The following is a 15,360-nucleotide window of genomic DNA, read 5'->3' on the forward strand; positions in this document are numbered from 1 at the left end:
CTCTGCTGTCCCCTGCCCCTCGGGTTGCTTTGGCTGCTCCGCATCAGCCAGCAGCAAGGGACAGCTGGGGTGACTCGTGCCCGGGGCAGAGGAGGGATGGCGCTGGGGGGGTCTTGGCTCTCATTACGCGCCGGGGGGTCCGCGCACAGTGCCTTGCCCACCAGGCTGACCTCCTCCTTGCCCCCAAGCCCCTGCCAAGATCATCTCTTTCGGAGGCACCGTCACCACCCCGTGGATGAAGGACGTGAGGCTGCCGTGCAACTCCGTTGGGGAGCCGGTCCCCGCCATCAAGTGGACCAAGGACAGGTAGTGAGGGGGCTGCCAGCCCAGGCTGGGGTCACGGTGCCCGCTGCGTCGCCCTTGCTGTGTTGTGCACAGCTGACGCACCCTCTCCTCTCCCGGCAGTGAGGACTCCGCCATCCCCGTCACGGTGGACGGCCATCGCCTGATCCAGGCCAACGGCACGCTGGTGCTGCGCTCGGTGAAGGCAGAGGACTCTGGCTACTACACCTGCACTGCCACCAACACCTGGGGCTTCGACACTATCATCATCAACCTGCTGGTGCAAGGTGAGGGGTGCTGGCGGGGGTGGCCTGCGGTCCCACGTCTGCGTCCATCTGGGAGCAAGTGCCCTGCATGGTCACGCTCCTCGGTAGATGGCACAGCGAGCCTGTGCTCTCGCATACTGGCTGCTCTTGGTGGGCAAAGCACCGCAGGGTCTTTCCTGACCGAGGGGCTCTCGCTGGCCTGGAGCTGAGCGGGAGGTCTCGGTGGCGTTTCCCATTTTGGGGCGCACAGTTTTGGGGCACTTCCAGCCCACGCGTGCGAGGTGCTCACAGGCTTTTCCCCCCTCACTAGTGCCCCCGGACCAGCCCCGCCTGACTGTCTCCAAGACCTCGGCGTCATCCATCACGCTGGCCTGGATTCCCGGGGACAACGGGGGCAGCTCCATCCGGGGTACGGATGCTGCGGGCGACGGGGCTGGCAGCAGCACCACCACAGCACATCCCCGCTCCAGAGCCGTGCCTGCCTCTGGTCCCGGCGCTGGGAGTCGAGGCTCGTGGTGCAGGTTTCAGGCACACCCCTGCATGCTGTGCACATGCTTTTATCTCTGCGCCTCAATTTCTCCCTCTCCGGAACGCTCCGGATTAAGTTTGATGCTTCCAAGCTTGTAGGAGGACTGCTGATCCTAATGAGGGTCTTGGAAGGTGTTTTGGACAAGATGCAGCGATTGAAGTAGCTAATGAAGGGCGTTTCATTAATTGCTCGGGTGCTGGAGGCCAGGGCCAGCCTCAGCGGCCGCTCCGTGTGGCTGCTCCGTGCCTCCTGGCATTGGCAGGACTCTGAAGCCGACGGGGCAGGATTTGTCCCCTGTCCCCCGGTGTCTCCCACCCTTGGCAGGCTGGGGGCTCCAGGAGCATCCCAGCTTCCCAGAGCCTCCTTTCTGCTCTGATTCATCTCATGAATTATACGTTGAAACAGCTGCACACGGAGGGGGGAGCGGGGAAGGAGGCCTCGCTTACAATTAATTAAAAGCATGAAAGTAATTACAAGCAAATCTCCCCAGCCAGCAGCCTTTCACTCCAGCGGACTCTGTTGATAAATTTGGTTATAATTGGATTAGAAATATTGAAAACATGCTGCATGTACAAAATAAATAAATAACCGGTGGCAGGCACCAGGGTGCCGGGCGGCGCGGGGGTGCCGAGGCTGGCTTTGACGTGGCTGGGAAAGCTTGTGCCCGCGGGCAGACCCGCGCCGCCCTGGGAATGTGCCGGTACCTCCGTCCTCCAGCCATCGGGAAGCCTTGGCGATGGGCAGGCGCGAGAAACCTCTTTTCCCTTGGCACTGCTCTGCCTGAGCAGAGCTGGGCATTAGCAGAGCTGACGCGAGGCACGTGCCTGCCTTCGCACGGCTCCTTTGGCAGCACCACCCCGGTACCCGGACACCATCGGCAGCCGGGTTGGGCCTGCAAGCACTGCAGTGTAGTGTGCAGCTTGTGATGCACGCGCAAAGGCAGAAAGCCTGCTCTTCTCTGTTATTTTGATTTGAGAACTGGCAAAAGAACCAGCCGAAATAGCTAAATGTATCCATGCACCACGAAAGTTCGGGATTTTGTACAGCCAACACGGTTGGAACAGTCAGGGCAGGAGGCGTGCTGCCCTGGGGGGCAGTGATGCACTTGGTGGCATATCCGCCTCCCCCAAAGCTCCCTGGGAAAGCCCAGCGAGACGTCTTCAAGCGTCTTGTTGACGGCGGTGTAACAGGTTTGTGCATCTAGGACACGGTGTGCTTCCTAATACTCTTAATCATGGGCGAGGAGGCGGCATTCGATGACAGAAGCAACTTCCTAGCAGCTTCCCAAGGGAGGTAGTTAATTCTGCCTTTCCCTTTATAGCCTCGCAGCGATCAATCACGTTTTGCACTCCCCGTGCGGAACCAAGCGGTGGGGCCATGTGCGGGCAGGGCGGCAGATGAGGGTGGCTCACGGGGGAGCGGCCGGGGGCTCTGGCAGGGCACTCGGGAGGTGGCTAGCTGCTGGGGGTGCTCGTGTGCCTCTTGCCCCAAGACTCCCGCCCGTGTGGTGGGTAGGGCAGGCAGATGAGCTGACCTCCACTGGGGTCACGTGCAGGGTCCAGGAGGGCTGTAGATCACTCTAGCTAATGGTTTGGAGCTAATTGTAACCCACGTCGGTCACGCAGGAGTAGAGGGCTGTGTTTCCATCATTGTTCATGCGCATGTAGTTAGGCAGGAACCCATTGGTCCCCTGACACTGCAAGGCTGCACCGGACCTGGACATGGGATGTCCCCAGGGCGGGCGCAGGGTACCCCGTGGGCTTTGCGTGCCGGTGGTAACCCCTTCTCTCGCCCTGCCTGGGCACCGCTCGCCTCCCCCCTGGCACCCCATGTGCTTGGAGGTGACCGCCTTGTCCTTGCTCCCGCAGGCTTCGTGCTCCAGTACTCGGTGGACAACAGCGAGGAGTGGAAGGACGTGTTCATCAGCTCCTCCGAGCGCTCCTTCAAGCTGGAGAGCCTCAAGTGCGGCACCTGGTACAAGGTGAAGCTGGCGGCCAAGAACAGCGTGGGGGCTGGCCGCATCAGCGAGATCATTGAAGCCAAGACCCACGGCAGAGGTGAGCCTGCCCCACAGCGTCCTTGTGGCTGGGGGACACTGCGGTCCCCTCCCTGCCGCAACCCTCCTGACGGCTCCTCTCCCGCAGAGCCCTCCTTCAGCAAGGACCAGCACCTCTTCACCCACATCAACTCCACGCACGCCAGGCTGAACCTGCAGGGCTGGAGCAGCGGGGGCTGCCCCATCACTGCCATCGTCCTGGAGTACCGGCCCAAGGGCAACTGGGTCTGGCAGAGCCTCCGCACCAACAGCTCCAGCGAGGTCTTCCTGACGGAGCTGCGCGAGGCTACGTGGTACGAGCTCCGCATGAAGGCCTGCAACAGCGCCGGCTGCGGCAACGAGACCGCGCAGTTCGCCACGCTGGACTACAACGGCAGTGAGTGGGGGGGACAGTGGGGACCGTGGGCTGGGGGGCTGCTGGGAGCGCCCACCGCCCACCCACCCACACTCTGCCCTAGGCACCATCCCCCCTATCAAGTCTGCCCAAGGGGAGGGCGACGACGTGAAGAAGCTTTTCACCATCGCCTGCCCCGTGATCTTGGCCACGCTGGGAGTGGCCCTGCTCTTCATCATCCGCAAGAAGAGGAAGGAGAAGCGGCTGAAGAGGCTTCGAGGTGAGATGGGGCTCAGAGGCACAGCGCGCAGGACTGGACCACAGAGCTGTGCTTTCTGGACCAGCTTGTGATGTCCTAAATGGCTTTTTTTTTTAAAAAAAAAAAAAAAAACACAACACCAAAAAAACCACAAAAAAACCCCCCACCTTCCTTCTTGTTTTTTTGTGTCCCTTGCACAGATGCAAAGAGTTTGGCTGAGATGCTGATCAGGTGGGTCTCCCAGCTGCAAGCCATGGGTGGGAATGCTGGGGGTTGAGGGTGGTCCTTGAGGCTTTTAAGCCCGGGCTCAGACCCGAAAGGTTGTGCTCCTGGCTGCCGGAGGGCTGAGGCCGGCAGGTCTGGGGCTGGCCTTGGGGAGACCAGCTCAGCTGGAGATCTGAGCCCCGGGGGGGCTGGCCGGCTGCGAGCCCTGGCCCCTGTGAGGCTTGAGCCGCTGGGGCTCTCTCCGGTAATCGCCGGGTCTGCGTCCCCTCTTACCTCACAGCAAGAATAACCGCAGCTTTGACACGCCGGTGAAGGGCCCCCCGCAAGGCCCCCGACTGCACATCGACATCCCTCGGGTACAGCTCCTCATCGAGGACAAGGAAGGCATCAAACAGCTGGGTAAGCACCCCTCTCCCTGCGGCGTGGGGGTGTCAGCCCCGGCCACAGGAGCGCCTGCCCGGGGGAGGGATGCAGGCCAGCATCCCTTCTGGCCCTGAGAAGCCCATGGTGTCCCCAGCCTGTCCCCTGCCCATGAAGGGGCATGCTCCCCTTGCGTGTCTGCTGGCAGCACCCACAGCAGTCTCCTCGGCCAGGGTCACTGTTACACGGCTGCCCTGGCTGGGAACTCATCTTCCATCCCCGTGTGCCCCAGAGCGCCTGTGGGGCTCCCCACAGCGGGGAAGCCAGGGGATCCCGTGGTTGTGCCAAGCGTGGGCTGGTGGACACCTACAGCAACCTCCTGGCTAGAGAAAGAGGTGTGAGCTCCAGCTTCTTCCCGCAGGGGATGACAAAGCCACGATCCCGGTGACGGACACGGAGTTCAGTCAGGCGGTGAACCCCCAGAGTTTCTGCACAGGCGTCTCGCTGCACCACCCCGCTCTGATCCAGAACACGGGGCCCCTCATCGACATGTCGGACATCCGCCCCGGCACCAGTAAGTGGCTGGGGTGGGTGCACTGGGAGCAGCGTGGGGTGCCGGCAGGCACGGGCACAAGGCGGGTGTGGATGAGCCCTCTGGCAGCGCAGGGACACCGCGGCCGGTCCTGGCACATCCCCTTGCAGAGGGGTGCTCCTGCAGCAGGGTGCTGGGGTGCAGGCTCTGGCTGTGCCTAAAAGCAGCTGTTGGTAAGGCGGAAGGAGCGGGGAGCATTCCAGGGAGAAGGGACGAGGTCCTGGCTGTCCCTGAGAGACACCCGCTTGGGAGGCCGTGTTGTGCCAGGACTGAGTGGGGACAGACCCCTAGAGCATCTCCGTAGGACGTCTGGGGCATGTGGCGTGTACAACCCTCCAGCTCACATCCAAACTCAACGTGTTTCCTAGAAATTTAGGATCCCTTGAAGGACTTCTCTTCCATGGTATGGTCCAGTCTGACCTTAAGTTTCTGTAGATGTTTTGCAACTCAGCAGAGGGATTTTAACAGGTCTGCTGCTCTCTGCAGGAGGTTGAACCCCCTCTCTTATGAAGACAGGCTGAGAGTTGGGGCTGTTCAGCCTGGAGAAGAGAAGGCTGCGCGAAGACCTTATTGGAGCCTTCCAGTATCTGAAGGCAGCCTACAGGAAAGCTGGAGAGAGACTTTTTACAAGGGCGTGTAGCAATAGGATGAGGGGGAATGGTTTTAAACTGAAAGAGGGGAGATTTAGATTGAATATTGGGAAGAAATTCTTTACTGTGAGGGTGGTGAGCCAGTGGAACAGGTTGTCCAGAGAAGCTGTGGCTGCCCCATCCCTGGAGGGGTTCAAGGCCAGGTTGGACGGGGCTTGGAGCAACCTGGGCTGGTGGGAGGTGTCCCTGCCCAGGGCAGGGGGTGGGACTCAATGATGGGCTTTAAAGTCTCTTCCAACTCTAACCATTCTATGAGTCTGTCACCTTTGTGCCCTAGACCCTGTGTCGAGGAAGAGTGTGAAGTCTGCACACAGCACCCGCAACCGCTACTCCAGCCAGTGGACCCTCACCAAGTGCCAGGCGTCCACCCCGGCACGGACCCTCACCTCTGACTGGAGGACAGTGGGCTCCCAGCATGGCATCACGGTCACGGAGAGTGACAGCTACAGCGCCAGCCTCTCCCAGGACACAGGTGTGCTGGGGCTGCTGCTGGCGGGGAGCTGCTGCTTTGGGGTGCACGGGTTCGTTGGCGGTGACCCCAAAGCACGAGCTGGGGGTGACTGCAGAAGGGGAATTGACTGTGAGTCAAAGGATGGTGGAACCGTGACTTCCACTGTAAGAGCCACTTGCTGTTGGCTGAAGGCAGTAGTGTTGAAAACTGTACTCCAATTTCTAATCAAGACTATGAATAGTATCACAAATGGGACAGGTGCAGGTAACGGGCTCTTCTGCCAGGTCTCGCACTCTCAGTGAGCTGCTGGTCGTGGTGTCCCCTGCCCTGGGCTCTGCTCAGGGTTGTAGCGCTGCAGGTTAACTGATGTGGCCGCCCTGCTGCGTCAGGGGGGAGACTGCCTGGGTCGGGGTGGGTGTGTGGGTGTGTGTGTGCGCGCTCTGCCCTGCCTGGCAGATGTGGGGCTCTGCTGTCACCTCCTGGTCCCCTCCAGAAGCTCTGGGGTGACCCCGGTGCAGCGAGGGCCGTGTCCAGCTCTGGGGACAGACGGCCAGGTGTATCTCAGTGGGGGCAGGCTGGGCATTGCTGCAGCAGCAATGATGTGTAGAATGACATTCTCAGGCCAGGAAGGATCCCCAGGTAGGTGATGTGTCCTCTTCTCCACAGACAAGGGGCGGAACAGCATGGTGTCAACAGAGAGTGCCTCCTCTACCTATGAGGAGCTGGCACGTGCCTATGAGCACGCGAAGCTGGAGGAGCAGCTGCAACATGCCAAGTTTGAGATCACGGAGTGCTTCATCTCTGACAGCTCCTCAGACCAGATGACCACCGGCACCACCGACAATGCTGACAGCATGACCTCCATGAGCACCCCCTCAGAGCCCGGCATCTGTCGCTTCACAGCTTCCCCCCCCAAACCCCAGGACAGCGAGCGGGGCAAGAGTGTGGCCGTACCCATCCCACACCGTGCCAGCAAGAGTATGTACACGTGTGCATTGTCTTTTGTTGTGTGCTTCCTGTTAAATATTTTGTGTAATGCAGAGAAAAACACAAAAATAAAGGTGCAGAGACAGTTCCTGGGGAGGGTAGGGGAGGAGGTGGGAGAAGCATCTCTTGCTTCCACCAGCTACAGTAGTGGGAGTACTCATCTTTCAGTACCATCGGGTTTGCCTGTGAGTGATCACTGCACAGGCGTTGATTTCAGTAGGTTCCACAAACAGCTTTTCTCAATCCTAATACACTCTGGAAAAGATTCCCACGCAAAACAAAACATACTTAAAATCTCAGCAACAATTCCAATCTTCTCTCCTGTCTTGACATTCCTTTGCTCCTCCCCTCCGCTCCACTCCCCTCTGCTCATTTCTTTGCTACTCTCTCCCCTCTTCTTCTCCCCACCTTTCTTTGCTTCTCTCTTCTCCTCACCTGCCTTCGTCTTGCTTTCTTCCACCATGCTCCTTCGCCAGTCCCATGCAGCTACTTACCACGTACCCTCCCAATCACAAAGATTCACAGAATTGTCAGGGTTGGGCATGGAGCTCACAGAGTCCAGCCCCCCTGCTAGAGCAGGGTCACCTGGAGCAAGTGGGACAGGAGCACATCCAGGTGCATTTGGAATATCTCCACAGAAGAGAAGAGGAGACTCCACCACCTCTCTGGGCAGCCTGTGCCAGGGCTCTGGCACCCTCACAGGAAAGAAGATTTTCCCTCACGTTGAGATGGAGTTTCCCATGTTCCGGTTTCTGCCCGTTGCCCCTTGTCCTGTTGTGGGGCACCGCCAAAAAGAGCCTGGCCCCATCCTCTTGCCACCCACCCTTTAGCTGTTGATGAGCATTGATGAGATCCCCCCTCAGCCTGCTCTTCTCCAGGCTGAACAGACCCAGGTCCCTCAGCCTTTCCTCAGCAGAGAGGTGCTCCAGTCCCTTGATCACCTTTGTGGCCTCTGCTGGACTCTCTCCAGCAGTTCCCTGTCTGCCTTGAACTGGCCATCCCACAACTGGACCCAGTGCTCCAGCTGTGGCCTCCCCAGGGCAGAGCAGAGGGGGAGGATGACCTCCCTCCACCTCCTGCCACACTCTTTTGAATGCGCCCCAGGAGACCATCGGCCCTCTTGGCCCCGAGGGCACGTTGCTGCCTCGTGGCCAATTTGTTGTCCCCCAGGACCCCCAGGTCTCTCTGCGGAGCTGCTCTCCAGGTCTCATTGTATGGTGGCACAGCCTTCTGGTGTGTCAGTGACCCCTCCCAGTTTTGTATCATCAGCAAACTTGCTGAGGGTGTGCTCTGTGCCCACGTGCAGGTTGTTGTTGACTGTGTAGAACAAAACCACACCAGGTAGCACTGTTAATTACAGGCCTCCAACTGGACTCTGTGCTGGTGTTGGAAGCCCTCTGAGATCTGCTATTCCAGCAGTTCTCCATCACCTCATTGTTCACTTTTCCAACGCACACTTCCTAAGCTTATCTATGGGGACGTTATGGGAGACGGTGTCAAAAGTGTTGCTGAAGGTGAGGTATACAATGTCCACTGCTCACCGCTCTTGCAATCACAGAAGGCTGTTAGAGTGATCCAGCGTGATTTGCCCTTGGTGAACCCATGCATACTATGCCTCATGGCATTTTGTTCTACATGCTTAGGGATAACAGCAAGGATGAGCTCTAGGCCCCATTTAGGGAATGGAAGGATCTCTAAGGACTTCAGACCTCATCTGGCCCTGCTGCAAAAGCTCCACATCTTTCTGCTGTTAGGTGTGCCAGAGCTGGAGGCAGCAATGAAGTGTGTGTAGGGGGGATGTCTGTGCAGAGTAGAGCAGAATTGGGACAAGTGTAAGAGACTCTGATTGCATGTTGTTGGGTCATAGTTATACTGTCATATCTACTAGGCCTATATTTCTACTGGGGAAATCAGTTGCCCCCCCAATATAAGAGAAGATGACATGGGTGTCCAGGGCCAGTAGAGGCCCCTTCCTTCATGCCCCCCCCCGACACCTTCCTCCTTCTTCTTCTTCTTTTCTATATAATAGCCCCCGCTCTTTGCGTGGCCCCGCCAATATAAGAGAAGACGACATGGGTGTCCAGGGCCAGTAGAGGCCCCTTCCTTCACCGTCCCCCCCACCTTCCTTCTTCTTCTTCTTCTTCTTCTTCTTCTTTTATATATAATAGCCCCCACTCTTTCCATGGCCCCACCAATATAAGAGAAGATGACATGGGTGTCCAGGACCAGTAGAGACCCCTTCCTTCATTCCCCCCCCCCACACCTTCCTTCTTCTTCTTCCTCTTCTTCTTCTTTTCTATATAATAGCCCCCGCTCTTTGCGTGGCCCCGCCAATATAAGAGAAGACGACATGGGTGTCCAGGGCCACTAGAGGCCCCTTCCTTCATCCCCTCCCTGCCTTCCTTCTTTTCTTCTTCTTCTTCTTCTTCTTCGTCTTCTTCGTCTTCTTCTTCGTCTTCGTCTTCTTCTTCGTCTTCTACTTCTTCTTTTATATATAACAGCCCCGCCAATATAAGAGAAGATGACATGGGTGTCCAGGACCAGTAAAGGTCCCGTCCTTCATCCCCCCCGCAACCTTCCTCCTTCTTCTTCCTGTTTTCTATATAATAGCCCGCGCTCTTTGCGTGGCCCCGCCAATATAAGAGAAGACGACATGGGTGTCCAGGGCCACTAGAGGCCACTTCCTTCATCCCCCCCACCTTCCTTCCTTTTCTTCTTCTTCTTCTTCTTCTTCTTCTTCTTCTTCTTGTTTTCTATATAATAGCCCCCGCTCTTTGCGTGGCCCCGCCAATATAAGAGAAGACGACATGGGTGTCCAGGGCCAGTAGAGGCCCCTTCCTTCATCCCCGCCCCGTCTTCCTTCTTCTTCTTCTTCTTTTTTTCTATGTAAAAGCCCCTGCTCTTTGCGTGGCCCCGCCAATATAAGAGAAGACGACATGGGTGTCCAGGGCCACTAGAGGCCCCTTCCTTCATGCCCCCCCACCCCACCTTCCTCCTTCTTCTTCCTGTTTTCTATATAATAGCCCGCGCTCTTTGCGTGGCCCCGCCAATATAAGAGAAGATGACATGGGTGTCCAGGGCCACTAGAGGCCCCATCCTTCTTCCCCCCCGCCACCTTCCTTCTACTTCTTCTTCTTGTTTTCTATATAATAGCCCCCGCTCTTTGTGTGGCCCCGCCAATATAAGAGAAGACGACATGGGTGTCCAGGGCCACTAGAGGGCCCTTCCTTCATCCCCCCCCACCTTCCTTCTTCTTCTTTTCTATATAATAGCCCGCGCTCTTTGCGTGGCCCCGCCAATATAAGAGATGACGACATGGGTGTCCAGCGCCAGTGGAGGCCCATTCCTTCTTCCCCCCCCCCCTTCCTTCTTCTTCTTCTTCCTCTTCTTCTTCTTTTCTATATAATAGCCCCTGCTCTTTGCGTGGCCCCGCCAATATAAGAGAAGACGACATGGGTGTCCAGCGCCAGTGGAGGCCCATTCCTTCTTCCCCCCCCCCCCTTCCTTCTTCTTCTTCTTCCTCTTCTTCTTCTTTTCTATATAATAGCCCCCGCTCTTTGCGTGGCCCCACCACCATAAGAGAAGACGACATGGGTGTCCAGGGCCAGTAGACATCCCTGCCTTCACCCACACCCCCCCTGCTATCTCTATTATATGGCTCCTCTTCTTTATACTTTTTTTGTTTCCTGTTTTTTTTTTCTTTTATGTTTTTTCCTTTTTTTTTTTTCTTCCCCCCCCTTCCCCCTTCTCCCCTCATCCTTTCCCTCCCCCTTCCCCTCTACCTTTTTTTTTGTCGTATTGTATTAACACTGTCCAATACATGTTTTTATATTCTCTTTATTTGAAGTGTTCTGTACTGTCTTTCTAAATTTAAGTAAATCCCTGCATCATATTTTGGCAAGGTAACACTGTGGTACAACTCTTTCAGGACTACTGGCACTACAGTATAGGTTTTGAAAACTTAAACCAGACCTATTGTAGCAACCAAGACCTTGCGGTAGCCTTCCAGCCCTCTCCTTCACCGTCAGGAACGCTGCCATGCCAGCCCTCGCCCTCCACGCCTGTCCTTCTCCTCACAGAGGTTCTTTGTGGTGGCTTCTCAGTGCAGAACACAGTACTAACTGTAATAGAGCACAGCTCTCGCTCATATAACATTTTCAGAGAGGCAAAATTTTTTCTCAAACATTGTCTTTTAACCTGGTATGTACATTGGCTGTGCATAAAATAGATAGTGAATCCGTGTTAGAAATACAGATGTGATAAGTGGAAAGTAATTTATACACCGTATATTACACAATACTCTCAGTGGAATATATTCTTTCTGCAAAGGCAGTATACTTATTACATACCCTACATAAAATATATCGTAAAACAGAATACATTACCATAGTAATCTCAGCATGTAGTTCAGAAAACACATCACATTTCATACAGTTAACAGCAACAGTGTTATATTGTTCTGTTTGTATTGCATAACCCATGACAAAGTCACAGCACCATACCTTGTGTATACATACACATAAATCCCACAATCAAGATACTACCATTATGCTTTATTTCATCGAACAGAACATAGCCAATATATTGTCTTGCGTAGCACCTATGCTATATACATTAGCCTCGTGCTTGATAGAATATATAACAACGTGTCACCGGGGGAATGATTATCTTCACTCCGAGAGAAGCAGCAATACATTTCCTGGTATAAGACAGGGATTTAACCAAGTTTGACGGTAAACGTGACAGTGTTTTACAAGATTCCACGGCAAGGCACAGGGGGCTGTTCCCTGCCCAGAGACAGACAGAACTGCCAGGGAGACCCTCCCGTTGAGTCACGAGGTTCAGAAGGGACCCCCTTGCTTTCTAAACTCCTTCTCGGAGAGGAGTCTAGGGGTGGCTGGATCCAATCCTAGTCCCAGACTCGGTCAACGGTTTATGGCTAAAGGATTACATGTGCGCAACCGACCCTCGACAGCGCTCGGCTGGGATTTCAAAGGTAGCGTGCTACTCACCACTCACTGAGGATCTTTTACAACAAGACATCTCCAAGCCTCGAGGAGCAGCCTTGAGCGACGTCCCAGCTGAAGGGGAGATCCTGGCACGTGCAGGAGAGCTCAACGCGCTCTCGGGCTGTCTGCTTACAGACCTTACAGAGTGAGATAATTGACCTGTAGTCCTATTTGCACAGCAACAAAATGTCGAGGTCCCCATTCCAGACAGTGTTTGCCTGTGTTGCCATCCGTCCCCCAAAGTCCAGGCGCGACCCATCGCAATTACTGACATTAGCATAGTAGAGTATTTGACAGAATATATAGCAACGGGTCCTGTATAACAGGGCTTAGGAACGCAGTATGAGTGTTTACGGAGACTACGTTACAAAACAGAATGTGATATATAGCACCATAGATACTGCCGTCCTGTATCACACACAAATTAATCATAGTAGAGTATTTGATAGAATATACAGCAGTGGGTACTGTATAAGAGGGGTTATGGACGTAGTACCAATGTTTACGCAGATCACACTACAAAACAGAATGCGATATATAGCGCCATAGATACTACTGCCCTGTGTCACCCACAAATCACTGACATTAGCATAGGGTAGTACCTGGTAGAATATGTAGCAATGATGGGTACTGTATAATAGGTGTTCCGGATGCAGTACGGGTGTTTATGGAGAATACGTTACAAAACAAGACGTGATATGTAGCACCATGGATACTGCTGTCCTGTACCACGCACAAATTACTGACGTTCCCATGGTATAGTATCAGATAGAATATATAGCAACGGGTACTGTAGAATAGCTGTTACGGATGCAGTACAAACGTTTACGAAGATTACACTACAAAACAGAATACCATATACACCACCACAGATACTACTGCCCTGTGTCACGTACAAATTGCTGACGTTAGCATGGTAGAGTATTGGATAGAAGATGTAGCAGTGGGTACTGTATAATACGTGGTACAGATGTAGTACAAGTGTTTATGGAGAACACGTCACAAAACGACACGCGATACGTAGCACCGTAGGTACTGCTGCCCTGCATCACACCCAGATTACTGACATTAGTAGAGTATTGGATAGAACGGGTAACAACGATGGGTACTGTATAATAGGGGTCATGGATGTGGTACGAATGTTTGCAGCGAATGTGTTATAAACAGACTGTGATATATACAACTGTAGCTATTACTGCCTTGTGTCGCACACGAATGACTGACACTAGCACAGTGTAGTTATTTGATTGAATATGTAACAACGGGTGCTGTAGACCAGGGGTTAGGAATGTGGTACAGGCGTTTACGCAGAACACATTAGAGAACACGATGTGATACGTACCACCGCAGCTACTACTTAGCGTCACACGAATTAGTGACGTCGTACAGCCTGTTACGCGTACGTACACCTCTGAACAGCCTAACAGACGCCATGCTGTCTGTACAAGCATGTCACGGTGTTCACACGACAGAATGCTAGATGTACAGGGTAGCGAGGCAGTATTGTACCACACTGGAGTACTTCCTAGAGCAGGTTCTAGAAAGCGTTGGAGCCCGTGGTTCGGCACGCTCAGCCCACCGGGGCCATGACCCACGGGGCGAGGACAGCACGCGTGTGGTACGATGCGGCTCTGACCCACGTGGCCCCGCTCCGGAGCCTCACCCGCCTCTGCTTGCTCTTGCAGGTGACTACTGCAACCTCCCGCTCTACGTCAAGTCGGACGCCTTCTTCCGCAAGCCCGACGCCCACGAGCCCTGCCCCGTGGTGCCCCCCCGGGAAGCCTCCATCCGCAACCTGGCCCGGGCGTACCACGCGCAAGCCCGGCACATGACGCTGGAGCCCGGCGCCAAGCCCCTGGGGCTGCCTCCCCCGGCCTCCGCCGCAACCACCTTACCTCAAAGGACTCTCCCCATGCCCGGCACCACCAGCACCGCCGCCGCGCCCGCCGCCAGCGCCGTCCCGGCACCCGCTGCTGCCGAGCCCCCCGCCGCCGCCGCCGCCGAGGCGCGGGTGCCCACGCACTCCAAAGTGGGAGGCTCCAGGGACTCACTCCTAGAAATGAGCACATCGGGTGTAAGCAGGTCTCAAAAACAGGGGGCCGGAGCCTACTCCAAGTCCTACACGCTGGTGTAGGGCACCAGCCCCAGACCGGACGCTGCTCGTTTCCCCGCGCCATTTATATTTAATTAACAAAAAACTTGTACATAACGAACTCTTTTGTATAAATGAAGCTATTTTCTTCTTCTCCGAACAGAAAAAGAAACCAGGGCACAAAGAATTTGATGTTACAGATTTAAAAAAATATAATATATATGTAAACATATATATATTTCACATCATTTTGAAAGGGGCACAAGGAAAGACTCAGCGACGACTTTTTTTTTTTCTTCCCTAATCTTGTCGGTGGTTTTAAAAAGGAACGTCTCAAAGACATTGCATGCTATTTTACTGTCCTGAAAACAGCAGGAGTTGCTTCAATTTGCAAATGCTTATGTGTTAATACCTTTTTCTATGAAAAAAAACCCAGCGCTGTGTGCAATAAAGGTTATGTTTATACTTGGGCGTCTGTTGAGCGAGCAGGGCCATAGCCGGTGCAGAACGTGGCGGCAGGATGGCAAGGGACAGCCCGGGTACACCCAGGAGACCACAGGAGCCCAGGGACACGCGGTGCCTGCAGAACCCTGGGGAAAAAGGAGGGGAAGGGATGGGAGCAGGGAAGTGAGGCCCCGGGAGCTGCCGGGCTGTGCCACAGCACCCATGGCCCCAGCCGAGCAGCACCCACTCACCGGTAAGCCCGGCCCTGCCCCAGCCCGTGATGAACCACGGTGCAGGACACTGAACCGGCTCGGCTGGAGGGGCAACCTGCCGTACAGAGCCCTGCGAGCCGCTGCACGGCTCCGGCGCGTCCCGGCATCGCTCCGGCAGCAGAGGGTAAGTGCGGCGCAGCTGTGGGATGGTGCGTGGACGCAGCGGAGCACGGCGAGCCGCTCGCAGCAGGGCTGCCGTTCCCCCGCGCCTCGCATGGGAGCGGGAGGTGAAGCGCAGCACAGCCGTCCCCGGTCGGCGCTGAGTGCGATGAGTTGCGGTGGAGCACGGCACGTCGTGGTGAAGCGCAGCACGGCGTGAAGCCCGGTGAATCCGGCAGTGGCGTGAACGATGGCGTCGCTGCCTCCCGGTGCGGTGAATTGTGGCACAGGACAGTAAAACACCCCACAGCACCACAAGGACGCAGGGTACCACGGCACACCGTGGCACACCACGGGACGGTGAACCATGGTGGAGCTCCACCAGGCCACGGCACAATGCAGTCAAGTCCAGTGAAGCACAGCACAGACCCCACGGCGATTTGTTCTGATTTT

At 55.5% G+C, this 15,360-nt stretch overlaps 1 protein-coding gene across 2 annotated transcripts in view; it reads left to right on the forward strand.

Moving 5' to 3' along the window:
• The window catches only part of DSCAML1 (DS cell adhesion molecule like 1), a 113,933-nt gene extending 99,378 nt beyond the window's left edge, over positions 1–14,555 (forward strand). Inside the window, exons 22-33 of one of the 2 annotated variants that reach the window (XM_074561347.1) lie at positions 189–306; positions 406–569; positions 859–957; positions 2,946–3,134; positions 3,222–3,509; positions 3,592–3,747; positions 3,927–3,957; positions 4,232–4,350; positions 4,733–4,885; positions 5,831–6,025; positions 6,671–6,982; positions 13,686–14,555. In XM_074561347.1, coding sequence (XP_074417448.1) covers positions 189–306; positions 406–569; positions 859–957; positions 2,946–3,134; positions 3,222–3,509; positions 3,592–3,747; positions 3,927–3,957; positions 4,232–4,350; positions 4,733–4,885; positions 5,831–6,025; positions 6,671–6,982; positions 13,686–14,134 — 2,273 coding nt within the window. In that variant the 3' untranslated portion in view covers positions 14,135–14,555. Of the gene's footprint in view, positions 1–188; positions 307–405; positions 570–858; positions 958–2,945; positions 3,510–3,591; positions 3,748–3,926; positions 3,958–4,231; positions 4,351–4,732; positions 4,886–5,830; positions 6,026–6,670; positions 6,983–13,685 lie in introns of both variants that reach the window. The other variant, XM_074561346.1, reaches the window with a different exon arrangement.
• Positions 14,556–15,360: the final 805 nt, after the last annotated feature.

This window comes from Larus michahellis, chromosome 17 (genome assembly GCF_964199755.1).
Source record: "Larus michahellis chromosome 17, bLarMic1.1, whole genome shotgun sequence".
NCBI classification, from domain to species: Eukaryota; Metazoa; Chordata; class Aves; order Charadriiformes; family Laridae; genus Larus; species Larus michahellis.